At 43.3% G+C, this 18,892-nt stretch overlaps 1 protein-coding gene across 1 annotated transcript; it reads right to left on the bottom strand.

Annotated features, from left to right (window-relative positions):
• Positions 1–424: 424 nt before the first annotated feature.
• Positions 425–2,849, bottom strand: LOC141234541 (polyubiquitin-C). The gene is made up of 2 exons (XM_073668021.1): positions 2,695–2,849; positions 425–1,912 (listed from the first exon to the last, which is right to left on the bottom strand). Exon 2 carries the CDS (start codon positions 1,904–1,906, stop codon positions 533–535), a length of 1,374 nt encoding a protein of 457 aa, XP_073524122.1. The 5' UTR covers positions 1,907–1,912; positions 2,695–2,849; the 3' UTR covers positions 425–532.
• Positions 2,850–18,892: the final 16,043 nt, after the last annotated feature.

Genomic DNA, 18,892 nt, shown 5'->3' with positions numbered 1-18,892 from the left:
ACCTAGAGACTTTAGTGAGCAACTCACCCTTACTAAGACCATAAAAATTGGAACTCGAGTCTGTTGGCACAGAATGACTGCTGAAACAAGCACAGCTGCAATGTGCACTTTTAGCATGCCCAAATATCACATCTCCATCCCCTAAACTTTTGACAGTTCTGGTTTTATAGAGCCAGAGCTGGAAAGGTGTTGGGTGGACCAAGTGACTGTACTTTGAAAAATCTGTTCCAACAGCCCCCCCCCCCCCCCCTTTATTAAAAAAAAGCCAAATATCCCTGTAATTATATGGTAGTTTAAAATATAGAGTACTCAGTAGAAATAAAGGCAAAAAAACTGGGCACTTGACCCATCACCATGTTCTCTTTAGGAACTGCATTTTCTGGCGGCATACCAGTTTAATAAAAAAAAAAGAGCAAACATCTGCTGCTGTGCAACAATCTTTATTTAGCTACAACAGGTCTACAGGATTGTGACTGTAGCATACGAACAAACACGGTGCAACAAATAGCAACATGGAATGAGTCTTTGAGATTTAAAATCCACCCCTCAGACGGAGCACAAGGTGGAGAGTGGATTCTTTCTGGATGTTGTAGTCAGAAAGGGTGCGGCCATCTTCCAATTGCTTTCCGGCAAAGATCAATCTCTGCTGATCTGGTGGAATACCTTCTTTGTCTTGGATCTTAGCCTTCACATTCTCAATAGTGTCACTGGGCTCCACCTCGAGTGTGATGGTCTTGCCAGTTAGGGTTTTGACAAAGATCTGCATACCACCTCTGAGACGGAGCACAAGATGGAGGGTGGATTCTTTCTGGATGTTGTAGTCAGAAAGGGTGCGGCCATCTTCCAATTGCTTTCCGGCAAAGATCAATCTCTGCTGATCTGGTGGAATACCTTCTTTGTCTTGGATCTTAGCCTTCACATTCTCAATAGTGTCACTGGGCTCCACCTCGAGTGTGATGGTCTTGCCAGTTAGGGTTTTGACAAAGATCTGCATACCACCTCTGAGACGGAGCACAAGATGGAGGGTGGATTCTTTCTGGATGTTGTAGTCTGAAAGGGTGCGGCCATCTTCCAACTGCTTTCCGGCAAAGATCAATCTCTGCTGATCTGGTGGAATACCTTCTTTGTCTTGGATCTTAGCCTTCACGTTCTCAATAGTGTCACTGGGCTCCACCTCGAGTGTGATGGTCTTGCCAGTTAGGGTTTTGACAAAGATCTGCATGCCGCCTCTCAGACGGAGCACAAGGTGGAGGGTGGACTCCTTTTGGATGTTGTAGTCTGAAAGGGTGCGGCCATCTTCAAGCTGCTTTCCAGCAAAGATCAATCTCTGCTGATCTGGTGGGATACCTTCTTTGTCTTGGATCTTAGCTTTCACATTCTCAATGGTGTCACTGGGCTCCACCTCGAGTGTAATGGTCTTGCCAGTCAGGGTTTTGACAAAGATCTGCATGCCACCTCTGAGACGAAGGACAAGGTGGAGGGTGGATTCCTTTTGGATGTTGTAGTCTGAAAGGGTTCTGCCATCTTCCAATTGCTTTCCTGCAAAGATCAATCTCTGCTGATCTGGTGGGATACCTTCTTTGTCTTGGATCTTAGCTTTCACATTCTCAATGGTGTCACTGGGCTCCACCTCAAGGGTAATGGTCTTGCCTGTGAGGGTCTTCACAAATATCTGCATGCCGCCTCTCAGACGGAGCACAAGGTGGAGGGTGGACTCCTTTTGGATGTTGTAGTCTGAAAGGGTGCGACCATCTTCAAGCTGCTTGCCAGCAAAGATCAACCTCTGCTGATCTGGTGGGATACCCTCTTTGTCTTGGATCTTGGCCTTTACATTTTCAATGGTATCACTAGGCTCCACCTCAAGGGTGATGGTCTTGCCAGTTAAGGTTTTCACAAAGATCTGCATCCTGACCTAGGGGAAAAAAAAAAAAAAAAAAAAGGATTAAACCATATTATGCCAAAAGGTAGTCAGCAGTACAGGAATAAAACAAGTCAGTTAAATTCAATTAAGCCCATATAAAGCTAAATGCTGGGGTAACCAATAAGATCACAGTACAAGTTACGTTCTAGATCAGTTATTTGACAGCTCCTTTGTATAAGGAAACACTGATGAGCCATCATTCTAACTACAAATAAATGTACACCAATCCCATTGCTATGGATTTATCGGTCTCACAGCTGCTGGTTTCAGATGATTGACACTAGGCAGGGAATAACACAAGAGACTAAAGAGATAGCAACCTGCTGAGACTAGCAAAACGCATCCTCACAAGCCAGCAGTCATCCTCCATAGGTCGCAATACACATGACCAGCCACCCTGCTAACGCCAGTGCCAGCAGTCTGTCACAATACCTCTATACATAAAGCAGCCGGACTACACCATTCAGACGCCTCGCCCACAACAGCCCCTGTAGTGAGAACATGGTAGAACCCACACCACACCGTAGGATACAGTTCACCTATTAACCCTCCATTAGACAAAGCGGAGCAGTCACCTCACAAGATATAACGCGCCCGACTGCACATTTCACCTCAGAAAAACCGTTATAATATTCAGTCCCAACCCGAACCTCCTTCCCGCCAAATATATATATAAAAAAAAATAACAGTTCCCTTTTACAACCGCACTCGTAGCTCACAGTATTCAGCACAACTACCACAAGAAATAAAGCTATATGTAATGTAGAACTTACCTCCTAATAGACAAGCGGAAGAAATAACCCTGTGAGCCGGGCACTCCGTGCTTCCTCTGTTAGCTGCGGTAGAATCTAATAGAGAACTGCGTCACAAGCCTCCTATTTATAGCGAGCGCGCTGACTCATCACCACCACGTAACCGATTGGCTCATGCGCCACAAAGAAAACGTAGCTCCCGGGATTAAGGCGGAGTAAGAATTATACTTTCGAATATACTAGATTTTCTATGGTAGGATGGAAGCCGTTGACTAGAAACTTTTTACACTGATTTATTAGCATAAATTACTGTTCATATACAATGTATTACTTCATTTGATAAATCAGCGCGGAGGGATACAAAACTGAGGTGGGGCGTAGACAGCCGAGACCTCTAGAAGATTCTAGCCGGGTTTTGCTTGGGCGGGTAGTTGGCGAGCGCTGATTGGTCGGTTGTGACGTAATGTTGTTGCTGGGGCTGGCTGGCAGATTCTCGCTGTGTCAGGCCGCCTGCTGTGGTGATGGCGGTGTCCGGCTTCCTGGTTCTCGGTGTTTGCTGAGTTTACGGGAAGCAAATTGTAAAACAAGGCTATTGAGTTTATATTAATGAGCTACAGGCTGTAAAAATGCAAAACCTAATGGGAGAGGTCTACATAAAGTTCATTCAGGCAGGGTCCATACGATTCGCAGCGCCACAGACGTCATCATGGGGATGGGAAACGGTACCGGAGTGGAGTTATTGTTGGAGGGGTTGTCTGGTTAAAACAGGTGGTCACTTACCCTCAGGATAGGTGCTAACGCGATCAATGGGGGTCTGACTGCCAGGAGCCGCACCGATCGGCCGTTTGGGCCACTTATATCTCTGTTACAAGATGGTGCGGCGGGTCGGACGCACAAACACAGCTCTATTCATTCTCTATGGGGCTGCAGGAAAAGGTACCGCGCTCAGCAGCTGCATAAGGATCAAATTGAGTGGCGTCTGGGCGTCCGACCTGCCGCACCATCTTGTAACGTGGATAAAAGTGTCCCAAACTGATGATCGGTGCAGCTCCTAGCAGTCAGACCCCCATTGATCGCGTTATCACCTAACCTGAGGGACAACCCCTCCAACAATCGCTCCGGCCCAGCAGTGGGACACCCGTCAGCAAGAAATCAGTCTGATTATGTTAATTACACTCTGATCGGAGAGTGATCCGATTTTCTCGGATGTGGAGAAAAAAAAAGTTTCTCCATCCTCTACTTGCAGTGTATACATGAAAATCAGACCACACTCAGACCCATAGATATGAATGGCCGAGTGCCATCTGGTAAGAGAGGCAACTCATGCATGCTGCGATATTTTCCTTACCGATTCAGACCGACCGATTCAGTCTAAGGAAAATATCGAACATGTTCACAGCCCCATAGAATAACTTGGGGACAAGTGCTAACCATTAAAACCATGGCTAGCACTAATCCGGTTATTATGGTCGTTTGCATTAGTCCTTTAGATAAGTGATAGTTTTCCCAGGTAACCCCTTTAATGGCCCCATGGTTATTCAGCTAAATGGCAGTTCACTTTTGGGGCGATTGTCAATAAGGCCTCATTCACACGTCCATGTTTAAACACGTACAGCAAAAATGGTTCAGGTGTCATCAGTGTACGGTCCGTGTGTCGGTTTTTACCATCAGTGGTTTTCATCGATGGATAAATAAATTCCAAAGCTTCTCTCCATAGTTTGTAATGTTAAATACAGAGAGCTCATGGACTGTACACTGAGGCCATCTGTGTCCTGTAAGTGATTTTTCAGCAACCCATAGATTTGCATTGGCCCTTTTCATCTGTGCTGCTGGAAGAAAACGGACATGTCTCCTTGACGGACAAATGGTCTGTGAAAAAACTGGAACATGTGAACATGTTCTATCTGTGAAAAAAACAGACACGACCAACATGTACGTGCAACACGAACATCTGAAGGAATGAGGCATAATGCAATGCCAAACTTCTAGTTTTGCAGCATTTTTTTTTCCACATATGCAGAGTAATAGTCGGGAAATCACTGTGTACATTATTTACGTCCGTTTTTGACACATTATGATTTTTTTAATGCTTTTTTTCATTGCAGGTTTTTAAGTCCCATCGTCTCACTTGTCCTTCTCTGGACGATGCAGTTGTCTTCAATCCTAAAAAATACACTTGCGTTTTTAAGGGCAAAAAAGCATGAAAAACACATGTAGACTTTCAACTGCGTTCTTTAAGATGATATCGGCATGTAAAAAACGCTGCAAATGCGCTGAAAGAATTGATATGCTGCGTTTTGAAAAAAAAAACAAAAAGTAAAAAAAAAAGAACGCAAGAAACAAGCGCATGGGATTTTTAGAAATCTCATTCATTTTCCTACTACTGTAAAACGCTGCGTTGTTAATCCATGAGAATACGGGCAAAGCAATGCATCAAATTAGCCTAGTCTGGGCCACATCGCGAGCTCACCTCAGCTGAGGAGCGCCGGCCGTAACAAACCAGCCATGCTGTAACATGTCCATTAACTTCTATGAACCTGAAAGATTACAAAATAGTTACATAGTTTATAAGGCCGAAAAAAGACAAGCGTCCATCCGGTTCAGCCTATTTCTTGTGCACTGCAGCTATTCCGCAGCGTTGATCCAGGGGAAGGCAAAAAAAAAACATGCGGTATAGGCCAATTTACATCATTGAGGAAAAATTCACTTCCCGACTCCAATCTGGCTGTCAGATTAAATCCCTGGATTAATTAACTAAGCATAAGATGTAATTTTATTGTTCTCCAGAAAGGCGTCCAGGCCTCTCTTGAATTCATTAAGTGAGTTGGACATCACCACTTCCTCTCCCAGAGAGTTCCAGATTCTCACGGCTCTGACCGTAAAAAATCCCCTTCTATGCTTGTGCAGGAACCTCCTTTCCTCCAGACGCATAGTGTGCCCCCTCATCTTTGTCACCATCCTTGGTATAAACAGGTCATGGGAGAGATCTCTGTACTGCCCCCTGATGTATTTATACATGTTTATGAGGTCTCCCCTAAGCCTTCTCTTTTCCAACGTAAATAGGCCTAATTTTGACAACCTCTCTGGGTATTCTAGTCCCTCCATTCCCTTTATTACCTTAGTCGCCCTCCTTTGTACCCTCTCTAGCTCCAATATGTCTTTCCTGAGCACCGGAGCCCAGAACTGTGCACAATATTCTAAGTGCGGCCTTACCAGCGCTTTATACAGAGGAAGAACAATGTTCTCATCATATGCCCCTATTCCTCTTCTGATGCATGCCATGACTCTATTTGCCTTCGCAGCTGCTGCCTGACACTGGGCACTCCAATTTAATTTGCTGTTAACCAAGACGCCCAGGTCCTTCTCCATGTCAGATTTCCCCAACGGTTTCCCATTTAATATGTATGGGTGACTGCTGTTTTTTCTTTCCCATGTGCATGACCTTACATTTATCGGCATTGAACCCCATTTGCCATTTTTTGGCCCAACTCCCCAATTTATCTAAATCCTCCTGTAGCTGTGCCCTATCCTCATCTGTATTAACTACTTTACAAAGTTTAGTATCATCTGCAAATATTGCTATTTTACTATGCAACCCTTCCACTAGATCATTAATAAATATATTAAATAATATGGGGCCCAAGACAGACCCTTGAGGCACCCCGCTAGTAACCCTGACACACCCTGAGCTTACTCCATTGATAACCACCCTCTGCTTTCTATCACTCAGCCAGCTATTTACCCACTTGCACACATTATCCCCCAGACCAAGCATTCTCATTTTATATACCAACCTTTTGTGTGGCACGGTATCAAACGCTTTGGAGAAGTCAAGGTATACAACATCCACTGACTCTCCCCGGTCCAGCTGTGAGCTCACCTCCTCGTAGAAGGCGATCAGGTTTGTTTGGCAGGAGCGATCCCTCATGAATCCATGTTGATATGGAGTTAGACAGTTATTATCATTAAGATATTCTACAATAGCATCTCTAAGAAATCCTTCAAACAAGTTACCCACAACAGACGTTAAGCTTACTGGTCTATAGTTCCCAGGGTCACTTTTAGACCCCTTTTTGAATATTGGTACCACATTTGCTTGGCGCCAGTCTAGTGGGACAGTCCCTGTCCATAAAGAGTGCTTGAATATAAGATACAGCTGCCTGTCTATCACATTACTTAATTCTTTTAGTACCCGGGGGTGTATGTCATCTGGGCCTGGTGACTTGTCTATTTTGATATTATTTAGGCGTTTCTGAACTTCCTCCTGGGTTAGGTGGGTGATATTTAGCGGAGGGTTTACTTTATCACTCCGCATTTCCTCCGATAAATTGTTTTCTTTTGTGAAAACAGTGGAGAAGAAGCTATTGAGTAGATTTGCTTTACCCTCATCTCCCTCTATGATTTTACCCAGGTTATTTTTCAATGGGCCAACTCCATCAGTTTTAATCCTTTTACTGTTTAGTTAAAGAACAGTTTGGGATTCGTTTTACTTTCCTTGGCAATTAGTCTCTCTGTCTCCTCTTTTGCTATTCTTATTTGTTTCTTGCAGATTTTCTTTTTTTCCCTATAAGATATTAGCGCTTCCTCGCTGCCTTCTTGTTTAAGTTTACCGAAAGCCCTTTTTTTGTTTTTCATTGCCCTCTTGACTTCCTTATTTAGCCACATTGGCTTCCTCCTATTCCTAGCCCTTTTATTCCCATAAGGTATGTACCTTCTACAGTGACTATGTAGGACTGTTTTGAAAATTTCCCATTTTCTATCCGTGCTCCTATTACTGAAGATACTATCCCAGTCTATAAGGTGAAGGGCATCTCTTAGCTGATCAAACTTTGCCCTCCTGAAGTTCAGTGTTTTTGTGACTCCCTTGCTGGGCACCCTACTGAAGCACATGTGGAATTGTATAATGTTGTGGTCACTATTTCCCAGGTGCCCCCCGACCTGCACCTCAGTTATTCTGTCTGGCCTGTTAGTTAATATTAAGTCTAAAAGGGCCGTCCCTCTAGTTGGTTCCTGCACAAGTTGTGACAAATAATTGTCTTTGATAATTGACAGAAACCTGTTTCCTTTCTGAGATCTACAGCTTTCGGTTTCCCAGTCTATATCGGGGTAGTTGAAGTCCCCCATAGTAATCACCTCGTTATTTTTTGCTACTTCATCTATTTGTCTCATTAATAGACTTTCCGTGGCTTCTGCTATATTTGGTGGTTTATAACAGACTCCTATGATAATTTTATTATTGTTTTTTGCCCCATGTATCTCCACCCATAAGGACTCGACCTCCTCATTTCCCTCCCATACATCCTCCCGTATTGTAGGCTTTAGACACGTCTTTACATATAGACAGACTGCACCCCCTTTCCGATTTCTTCAATCCCTTCTAAACAGACTGTAACCCTGTAAGTTAACTGCCCAGTCATAGCTTTCATCTAACCATGTCTCGGTTATTCCCACTATGTCATAGTTACCTGTAGATATTTCTGCTTCCAGTTCATCCATCTTGTTTGTCAGGCTTCTGGCATTTGCTAGCACGCAGTTTACACGATTTTGTTTTGTTCCAATCTTCTCCCTGTGGATTGTATTAGAAATTTTCTTACCTCCCTTCTAAGTATCTTGTCTTGGACCTTCTTTGTCGCACTTCATATCTTTCATTAGTATGTTCTCTGGTTTCATGTTCGTGTCCGGCGTTTTTCTTCCCATCCCCTCTTCTTCTAGTTTAACGCCCTCCTGATGAGTGTTGCGAGTCTCCTGGCGAATGTGTGTTTCCCGGGTTTGTTGAGGTGTAGTCCGTCTCTGGCAAGGAGTCCGTCATAGAGGTAATTCACACCGTGGTCCAGGAATCCAAATCCTTGTTGTCTGCACCATCGTCTCAGCCAGTTGTTCACATCAAGGATCCTGTTCCATCTCCTGACGCCATGCCCGTCTACTGGAAGGATAGAAGAAAAAACTACCTGCGCATCCAGTTCTTTTACTTTATTTCCCAATGCTTCAAAGTCCTTGCAGATTGTCGGTAGGTCCTTCCTTGCCGTGTCATTGGTGCCAACATGTATCAGAAGAAATGGGTGGACATCCTTGGAACTGATGAGCTTCGGTATCCTATCGGTAACATCCTTGATCTTCGCACCTGGGAGGCAGCATACTTCTCTTGCAGTTATGTCCGGTCTGCAGATAGCTGCTTCTGTTCTTCTCAGTAGTGAGTCTCCCACCACCACCACTCTTCTTCCCTTCTTGGCTGTCCTTTTTCTTGTCGCTTCTGGGTGTTTCTGGGTGCTCTTTTCTTTTTTGCTTGCTGGTAGTGCCTCATCCTTAGGTGTGCCATCTTCGTCCTCCACAAGTCCTTGGAATCTGTTTCTCAGTTGAGTGGTTGGTGGTGTCTCCATGGTCTTCTTGCTTCTTTTGGTCACTTGCCTCCACTTGTCTACCTCTGGAGGTTCTCTGACGCTTCCTTCACTTTCCGTGACCAGTAGTGACGCTTCTGTTCTGTCCAGGAAGTCTTCATTTTCCTTGATGAGTTTTAATGTCGTAATTCTTTCTTCCAGTCCCTGCACCTTTTCTTCTAAAAGAGCCAGTAGTCTACACTTCTGGCAGGTGAAGTTGGTTTCATCTTGTGGTCGATCTGTGAACATGTAGCACATGTTGCAGCTCACCATGTAGGTTGTCACATTTGCCATGCTGCTCCTTGTCCCTGCTGACTTGATGTCTGTCTTCTTTCTTGTGTTACCCTAGGATAAACAAATGAAACAAATAGTGCACTTTTGTCATGTGCCGCATTTGTTATTGTTTTGAGAATTTTTTTCTGAATAAGAAAGACTATGCAGCCGACCACCACAAGAAAACATGTGATACCTGAATGAGGTTTTTGTTGGGAAAACGGAAACCTCTTATGTATCCGTTTATGTTCCCATTGTAAAAAATAAACAAGTATATCATGTGGTATTCATTTTTTACACTGTCCATCTGTACGAAATAGTGTAGTGTGCTGTACTATTGCATACTGCACAAAAAGAAACAATAATGAACAGGAAGAGGCCTAAAGGACACACTATTGGGCTTCATTTGATGAATCAAAGCTTATGGCCTATATTCATCAAAGATTTCACACCAGAAAACTGGCATAAAACACTTTGAAAAGTCGTTTGAGCAAAAATGTTGTGACGTTTGGCCTTTTCATGTCAATTTAAATCGGTGGAGCTATGGAGGAGCCGAGATGGGGTGTGACTACGTCTGCTCATCAAATTTAGCAAACCTGTTGGTGTTTCTTACATTAGACTCAAGCTACTGAAAACATACAGCAAATTTATTAAGTAGCACACGCCTCTTAATGAATTTGCTGCATTATATTCCTGCAAGCCCTTCATTAACGCCAGTTTTAATGAATCAGCTCCTATGACTCCATTTAACTTACCCACTGGCGGACTCAGACAGAAAAGGGCCCCTGTGCAAGAACAATATATGGGCCCTTTGCAGCCAAAGAGCTCCTAAAAATGCAAAATTGCTCCTGCTTTAGAGGTAGAAATGGGCCCCCTTAATTCTTGGGCCCCTGTGCGGCCGTACAGATTGCACCAATGGTATGTCCGCCCCTGAACTCACCAATGTATACAGCAATAGCAGTGTGTTAAGAGCTTTACATATATGTGAGTTTTACATACAGCACATAGATCTTTAAAGCTGAGTGAATTGATTCACGGGACCCTGATCCAGTGGCCATATTAGTAGTCAATGGCTACCAGATGGGAGTCCTGCGAACGGTCTACTACCTGCCGACATCCAGTGCCTGTTCGGATTAGTAGGTCTGTTGCGATTATATGCATGCATCTCGCAGCATTAATGACGTCATGCTTGGTCTATAAATCAGAACAAGTGACATTCCAGCATGTAGGAAACGTTTCGCAGTGCTCTTGTCCGGCGGCCACAGGATACTAAAGTGATCGTTGAACCAGACCTACAAACATGTTTCCTCCTTATTAGTACCCATTTGCTTTTCATTTATGATAGTTTGTCCCATGACAAAAAAGCGTTTGTTTGATCAATGGTCAAGCTTAGATTGAGCAATTATTGTGAACGAGCATTCTTACGAATGTTCCATTAGTAGATCATTGCCTCATGTAAAATGGAGTTAACAAATTAGTTAATTTTAATTATGTTAGCTTTCCAGGATCCTGTCCAGAATAAAAATAGTTGTCAGGAGTTGAACATAAATGAGTTCCCTACTAAATTTCAAAATTTGTTTTGCTTGAACTGTGTTACGACTTTTTAGCTTCAGAAGTCGCACATTTTGTAAAATGGCTCAAAGTTTGGGTCAAAATAATTTTTATACATAAAATCACTGTGAAGGGAAAACTGGCGTACATTTGCGACAATCGGCCGATAATGTCACTCTGATCAAACTCTGTCAGTGCTCCAAACAGTGTAATGGTCCCACATAGCTTTCCATACAGTATATCAGGCCCCACATAGTCCTCCATACAGTATAATGGGCCCCACATAGCAGTGGTGGTTCTGATGTCGCTGGCCAAATATAATCACAGTGCGGGCCGATTTGGCCCATGGGCCAGAGTTTGGCTCGTGTGCCTTAGAGTGATCCAATTCTCTTGCATGAGAGAATCATAGCACAGGTGCTGAGAAGACTGATAACTTAATTTCTCCATTCTCTGAGTCCGCGGTAATCGGACTGCACAGTTCGATGTTTCACACGCACACATAGGCTTGTATGGGTGCGTGTGATCATATCATCTGATGCACTCACAGTATGCTGCAATTGCTTTCTCATGCCGAATAAGAGAAAAATTGCAGATCTGCACTGCCCCATTGTATAACATTTGGCAGAGTGCTATCTGATAAAACATCGCATAACACTCGGTCGTGTGAGCGAGCCCTAACACATCCAGTAGCTGTTTTAAAGATGGAGCCCGTGATTCAGGTTTCATTTAAAACAACCCCCTTTTAAAACAAATATTTGAGTATGTTGATCCACTGATAGTGCATATCCAACTTTTCTCACGCCTGGCAATCCGCTGTTTTCAGCCTGGAATGCAATGTCTGCCCACTCATGTATAATAAGGAGAAAGATATGATGGCCATATCTTACTGAGCAGCTCTCTATTCTGGTTCATAGTGGGACCCTAGTGGGCCGCCACACCCCTCTTTGATATTCATATGCCCCAATAGAATCAGTCTCTCCCTTTAGCGCAAGATACATATGTAACAAATTATTATGTGGTTGTTCTCTTCACTACCATATACTATTTGCAGAAAGATGTTATTGGTTCCTCACTCATATTACAGTACTTTAATGTTGGTTTTGGCTTACAAAAGTTTCCTGTTTCTATAGTTTTCATGTTTAAAATGCACCTAAAATGCACCTAAAATATCACTGTCTGATAACATCCTGTAAAGACAAAATCCTCTGTGGTGTACTGCTGGACAGCCTGGCTCCACTCCCGCCTGACTCATATACATTGCTTTTCCTTCCTCGTTGCTACTGATTAATAGCATTTACTTTTTGGATTCTCTAAGTCTCTGTATACACAGCATTTGAACCTTATGCTTAGTTTAAATGCTGATAAAAGCTTCTAGCAGCGTATGCTATTGAATGGCTATACTTTCAGAAATCATCACAAAATACTGCATACTCCAGGGAAAAGGCTCTACTGCAGTATTCACAGCACCTAACACCCACAGGAGTACAACACTCTAATTATAGGTAAGAACTGCATAGCCGTCAGGGTTGTAATAATTGTAATGTTGCTCCAAATTTGTTTCAAACGGCAACATTTTGTACGGTTGTGGAGACTATATAAAGGTATATGCATACAGCATCTTTTAGATCAGGGGTCTCAAACACGCGGCCCGCCGGCCGCATGCAGCCCCTGAGGCTTCTTTATCCGGCCCGCAGGCACAAACCACTTGATGATCCTGACCAGGTCCAGGAGGAGCCGCCGACAGCAGCGCTGAATTGTCGCACAGAGACCGTCTCCCAGCACAGCATTTCCAATGCCAGCCGCTGGCCAATCAGAGGCCTACAGCTGATATCTGCGTGTCAGCGCAGCGAGTATGACGTCATTGCCATACGCAGATATCAGCTGCTGGCCTCTGATTGGTCAGCGGCTGGCATTGGAAATGCTGTGCAGAGAGCCGGTCTCTGTGCGGCAATGCAGCGCTGCGGTCTGCGGCTCTTCCTGGACCAGGTCGGGATCGTCAAGGGGTCTGACTCTGTGGTGCCTGCAGGCCACATCTGCAGGAAGGACGCAGAGGGAACCGAGGACAGGTGAGAATCATCTTTTTTTTTCTGTTTTATGTGTGTGAAGAACCGCACAGGGGGCACATAGCAACAGGATGGGGACCTGGATGGGGCACATAGCCACAAGATGGGGACCTGGATGGGGCACATAGCCACAAGATGGGGACCTGGATGGGGCACATAGCCACAAGATGGGGACCTGGATGGGGCACATAGCCACAAGATGGGGACCTGGATGGGGCACAGAGCCACAAGATGGGGACTTGGATGGGGCACATAGCCACAAGATGGGGACCTGGATGGGGCACATAGCCACAAGATGGGGACCTGGATGGGGCACAGAGCCACAAGATGGGGACTTGGATGGGGCTAATAGCCACAAGATGGGGACCTGGATGGGGCACATAGCCACAAGATGGGGACCTGGATGGGGCACATAGTCACAAGATGGGGACCTGGATGGGGCACATAGCCACAAGATGGGGACCTGGATGGGGCAAATAGACACAGGATGGGGACCTGGATGGGGCACATAGCCACAGGATGGGGACCTGGATGGGGCACATAGCCACAAGATGGGGACCTGGATGGGGCACATAGCCACAGGATGGGGACCTGGATGGGGCACATTAGTACAAGATTTTTTGCCATTATTACTATATGATGCTAATTGTAAGACAATATTACTGTATGTGGCCCATTGGGGGAAACAAAATTGTAAAAATAAAAAAAATAAAAATAAAGCATGAAAAAATATTGGGCACTAAAAATGCTGTTTTATATGTAAACTAAAGTAAACACAAAAAAGTGCACGTTTATTATCGCCACATCCATAACGACCCAAGCTATAAAAACACGGCAAAAATGTTCAAAAGGTGTATACAAAAAAAATGCTATCACTAAAAATGTCACATTGAACAAAGAATGCGGCCCCCCAAATTCAAATTTTTCCCATGTGTAGCCCATATACCCAGCCGAGTTTGAGACCCCTGTTTTAGATGCTGACGTACCCATAGAGTTTTTAAAGCAAAACAGGCTTCAAGAAAAACTCCAGTGTTTTTTTTCTTGAAGAGCCTTTTTTGTCATAATTTTAGTTATTTTTGCACTGGCGTCTTTTTATAAAAAATTTACATATAAAATAGTGGCGGCTTACAAGCAGAATGTACCAGTCACTTCTTTTAGCGACTACATGCCTTTTGAAGCCTGAAGCAGCTAATAGAAGTTAAAAAAGATGCAACATATGCACAGCAAGTGGTTTTGACATTACAGTGCATACGTGTATTATTTTTCACTTTTATTTGAGCACTTATTCAGGCTTGTTCAAGGCGGAATCCACCTGAAAAACATGTCGTGTATCACTGCTTTTAGCTTATTCTAACAGTTGTTAGATGAAGTTTTAACATCTACCCAAATGCAAAATTTGTAACAGTACCTCATCCATTATCAGCTATTTATTATAATTGGTGTCTTCTAAAATAATATAGCCCCCCTCAGGCACTGGGTTGCAAACCTATTTTTTTCTGGACAATTTATTCAAAGATCAGTGACAGTCAACTTTTTTTTATGGATCAACTGAAAAAATAGAAAGATTATAATTATCAGCAGTGTAAACTGGAAAATTGTGATAACTAAAATCAACAATCTACATATGCTCTTTCAGCTAACCACAATGACCCAACAACTAGATGTGTACGTTGCCCATGCCATGAGCACTATTGCAACCACATGCCATCAGTGATTTAGGCTTTTGAACTGTGCATTGATGACAAGCTAGATAGTCCCTCTCCTCTTCAGTCCGCAAAACACGGGGTCCATGGGTTTCATAAAGAATTTCACTTGACCACAGAACAGTTTCCATTTAGCCTCAGTACATTTTAAATGAGCTTTGGAACTAAGAAGAAGCAGCCTTTCTGGATTGTCTTGATATTATTATTATTATTATCATCTATTATTATTATAGCGCCATTTATTCCATGGCGCCTTACATATATGGTTCTTCTTTGCATGATAGACCTTTTACTTGCAATTTGTGGATTGCACAGTGAACTGTGTACACAGACAATAATTTCTGGTAGTATTCCTGCGCCCATGCAGTGATTTACATGACTAAATCATGCCTGTTATTAATGCATTGCCGCCTAGAGACCCATAGATCACAAGCATCCAATATTGACCATCGGCCTTTTCACTTGTGCATATGGATTTCTCCACAAATCTCTATATGGAAATTGTCTCTTCAGGAGAGGATGAAGACTTGAACTGTAGAGCCACCTATTGGAAGGAGCAATTCTACAAGTCAATATTGACCCTTTAACAAGCCGTGCCATATGACTTAGGATAAAAGCCAAACCAGAATCTTAAATGGCAGACACGGTGTCTCGAGGTATTGCCCCTCATCAGTGCAAAGTATGAAATCTGATTTGGCTAGGTGAGAGGCTAATACTGGGATATAATAGGTGGCACTAGAGTTCAAGTCCTCTTCCTCTCTGAAGAGACAATTTGCATATTTAATTTCCCAGAGGCGAATACAAGGCATTTAAGTCTCCTAATACTGGCATGCCAGACCTGGCTTGTCACTCTCCATAAGGAGAAACCTTGATGATAAGGATGTACTGGAGATAATGAGATATTCAAAGTCTTTGCAATTTTGCATTGAGGAAAATTTTTCTGAAGTTGTTCTACAATTTTTAGACACAGTTGTTCACAGTTTGGTGAACCTCTGACCATCTTTGCTTCTTAAAGGCCTCTGCCTCTTTAACATGCTCTTTTTATACACAGGCATGTGTGTTTTTCACAAGTAACATCTACTTTTCCAGTCTTTTATTAACCCTGTTCTAATTTTTTGGAGATGTGTTGCTGCCATCAATTTCTAAATGAGATAATTAAAAAAAAAAGAAACGTAAAAATGTCTAACTTTCAGCTTTTGATGTGTGTTAATAAAATATGGCTATTAGGGATTTTCAAGTCATTGCATTCTTATTTTCTTTACATTTTATACAGAGTCCCAATTTTTTTGGAATTGGATTTTATTAGTATTACAGGTTCTTTTTGTGCACTTGTTAGTACAGACGTCTTTACTGACTACACAGCTCACCTGTTTCCAGCATGATTTCTGGTGGAGGAGCATGTGACCAGACCTGTTCTTTAGCTGCCTCCAACAATGCACATAGGAAAGCTGTTTTTCAATTGGAAGAGGTTGATAGACGGGTCTGGACACATGCTCTTCCATCAGCAGCCATTCTGTGGACAGGAGCTATCTGCAGTCTTTGGTGAAGGTTGCACTAACAAGCGCAGTAGGAAAACCTGTAATAATTATATATTAGTAAGAACCACAAAATCATAAAGTGGAGAACTCTGTTAATGATGTAACTGCAGACAAAAGCCTTAGGATGAATAATGATTTTTCTAGGGCAGGGGTGGGCAATTAATTTTTCCAGAGGCGCCACATGAGAGACCGTGACTGTTGTAAAGGGCCGAAGTAATAGGCTGAAATTAACTCTGCTCAATATTTAGATTAACATATTAATAATTATTATTTTATATTAATATTAATTGTATTACTTAATATTGAGAATTAAGTATGCTGACACCCCCCTATAAACCGCATGAGCCTACACACAGTCCTCTGTATAGAGTATGATCCCACACACATAACTCCCTATATACAGTATGATCCCACATACCGAACCCCCAATATACAGTATGAGCCCACACACAGCCTCCTGTATACAGCATGAGTCCCCATATAGCCCCTTGTATACAGTTAGAGCCCCCACATAGCCTTCCTATTTACAGTATGAGCTCACACACAGCCCGTCTATGTACAGTATGAGCCCCTATACAACCCCCAATATACAGTATGACCCCACACAGCCCCCTTTTATACAGTATGAGCTACAAAAAGGCCTCCTATATACAGTATAAGCCCCCACATGCAGGGACGGTCCCACAGATCCCGCCGCTGTCACCAATTTGTCAGGGGACGCAATTCCGGTGCTTCCAATTGTCAGGACAATTACGCGATTGGTTGACGAGTGAAGGACAAGGTCGTGGCTGTTTTCACTTCTAGGCCAGTTATTGGGGAACTCACAGAGAACGTGGTGTACAGCCATTTTCAGTTCTCTCCAGAGATGCTCAATTGGGTTTAGGTCAGGGCTCTGGCTGGGCCAGTCAAGAATGGTCACAGAGTTGTTCTGAAGCCACTCCTTTGTTATTTTAGCTGTGTGCTTAGGGTCATTGTCTTGTTGAAAGGAGAACCTTCGGCCAAGTCTGAGGTCCAGAGCACTCTGGAAGAGGTTTTTCATCCAGCATATCTCTGTACTTCATGTTTCCTTCAATTGCAACCAGTCATCCTGTCCCTGCAGCTGAAAAACACCACCATAACATGATGCTGCCACCACCATGTTTCACTGTTGGGATTGTATTGGGCAGGTGATGAGCAGTGCCTGGTTTTCTCTACACATACCGCTTAGAATTATCACCAAAAAATTCTGTCTTCGTCTCATCAGACCAGAGAATCTTATTTATCATAGTCTGGGAGTCCTTCATGTGTTTTTGAGCAAACTCTATGTGGGCTTTCATATGTCTTGCACTGAGGAGAGGCTTCCGTCGGGCCACTCTGACATAAAGGCCCGACTGGTGGAGGGCTGCAGTGATAGTTGACTTTGTGGAACTTTTTCCCATCTCCCTACTGCATCTCTGGAGCTCAGCCACAGTGATCTTGGGGTTCTTCTTTACCTTTCTCACCAAGGCTCTTCTCCCACGATTTCTCAGTTCGGCTGGACAGCCAGGTCTAGGAAGACTTCTGGTGGTCCCAAACTTCTTCCATTTAAGGATTATGGAGGTCACTGTGCTCTTAGGAACCTTGAGTACTGCAGAAATTCTTTTGAAACCTTGGCCAGATCTGTGCCTTGCCACAATTCTGTCTCTGAGCTCCTTGGGCAGTTCCTTTGAGCTCATAATTCTCATTTGGTCTGACATGCACTGTGAGCTGTGAGGTCTTATATAGACAGGTGTGTGCCTTTTCAAATCAAGTCCTATCAGTTTAATTAAACACAGCTGGACTCCAATGAAGGAGTAGAACTATCTCAAGGAGGATAAGAAGGAAATGGACAGCATGTGACTTAAATATGAGTGTCAGAGCAAAGTGTCTGAATACTTATGACCATGTGATATTTCAGTTTTTCTTTTTTAATAAATTTGCAAAAAATTCTACATTTCTGGGTTTTTTTCAGTCAAGATGGGGTGCAGAGTGTACTTTAATGAGAAAAAAAATTAACTTTTTAGAATTTACCAAATGGCTGCAGTGAAACAAAGAGTGAAAAGTTTAAAGGGGTCTGAATACTTTCCGTACCCACTGTATACACCTCCGATTCCAACGCATGGAATATATGTATATACCTTGATACGATCACTGCCAACTCCACAATAACAAAAGGAACTTATAGCTGCACCCACCAATCATTTAAACAGGTATACAGGCTGAGTTGACACCCATTACAGATAGCGTATGCCCTCAGGGGTGGGGTGTCCAGAGCAAGATCAAGAGAGCTATTAACTTTGATATATTTCATCCGGCGAAAGGTAGGCAGTGTTTATAAAAAATATACAAAGATGTTACAAAATGGGAACAAAGCAATACGGTATTTACAATCACATATAATAAAAGTGATAACAAAAGAAAAGTACAGTACTAAACCTGTGTCACAGAAATGGCTCAGAGCTTAGAGGAGGGCGGTACTCCTTTTAGGAAAACAGACAGAACCACAGCAAGCTGTACCTTCCAGAACTGACAAATGGCAAAAACCCGAACTCTGATTTTTATTAGATCAAGGTTACACCCACATACATCCCCTTGCTGATCTCAAATGGCGGGCTGGTCGTGGGATGTGCTAGGTCGTATAGAAGTTTATCAGATCCCCAACTTTCAGGATATCATTGCTCCTGGAGGTCCAAGGTGGGAGATGTTGTTGTCATGTCTCC

This window comes from Phyllobates terribilis, unplaced genomic scaffold, assembly GCF_046119375.1.
Source record: "Phyllobates terribilis strain yellow unplaced genomic scaffold, ASM4611937v1 Scaffold_2__4_contigs__length_985480577, whole genome shotgun sequence".
NCBI classification, from domain to species: Eukaryota; Metazoa; Chordata; class Amphibia; order Anura; family Dendrobatidae; genus Phyllobates; species Phyllobates terribilis.
The sequence above is the reverse complement of the archived record's forward strand: the minus strand, read 5'-3'. Positions and strand labels throughout refer to the sequence as shown.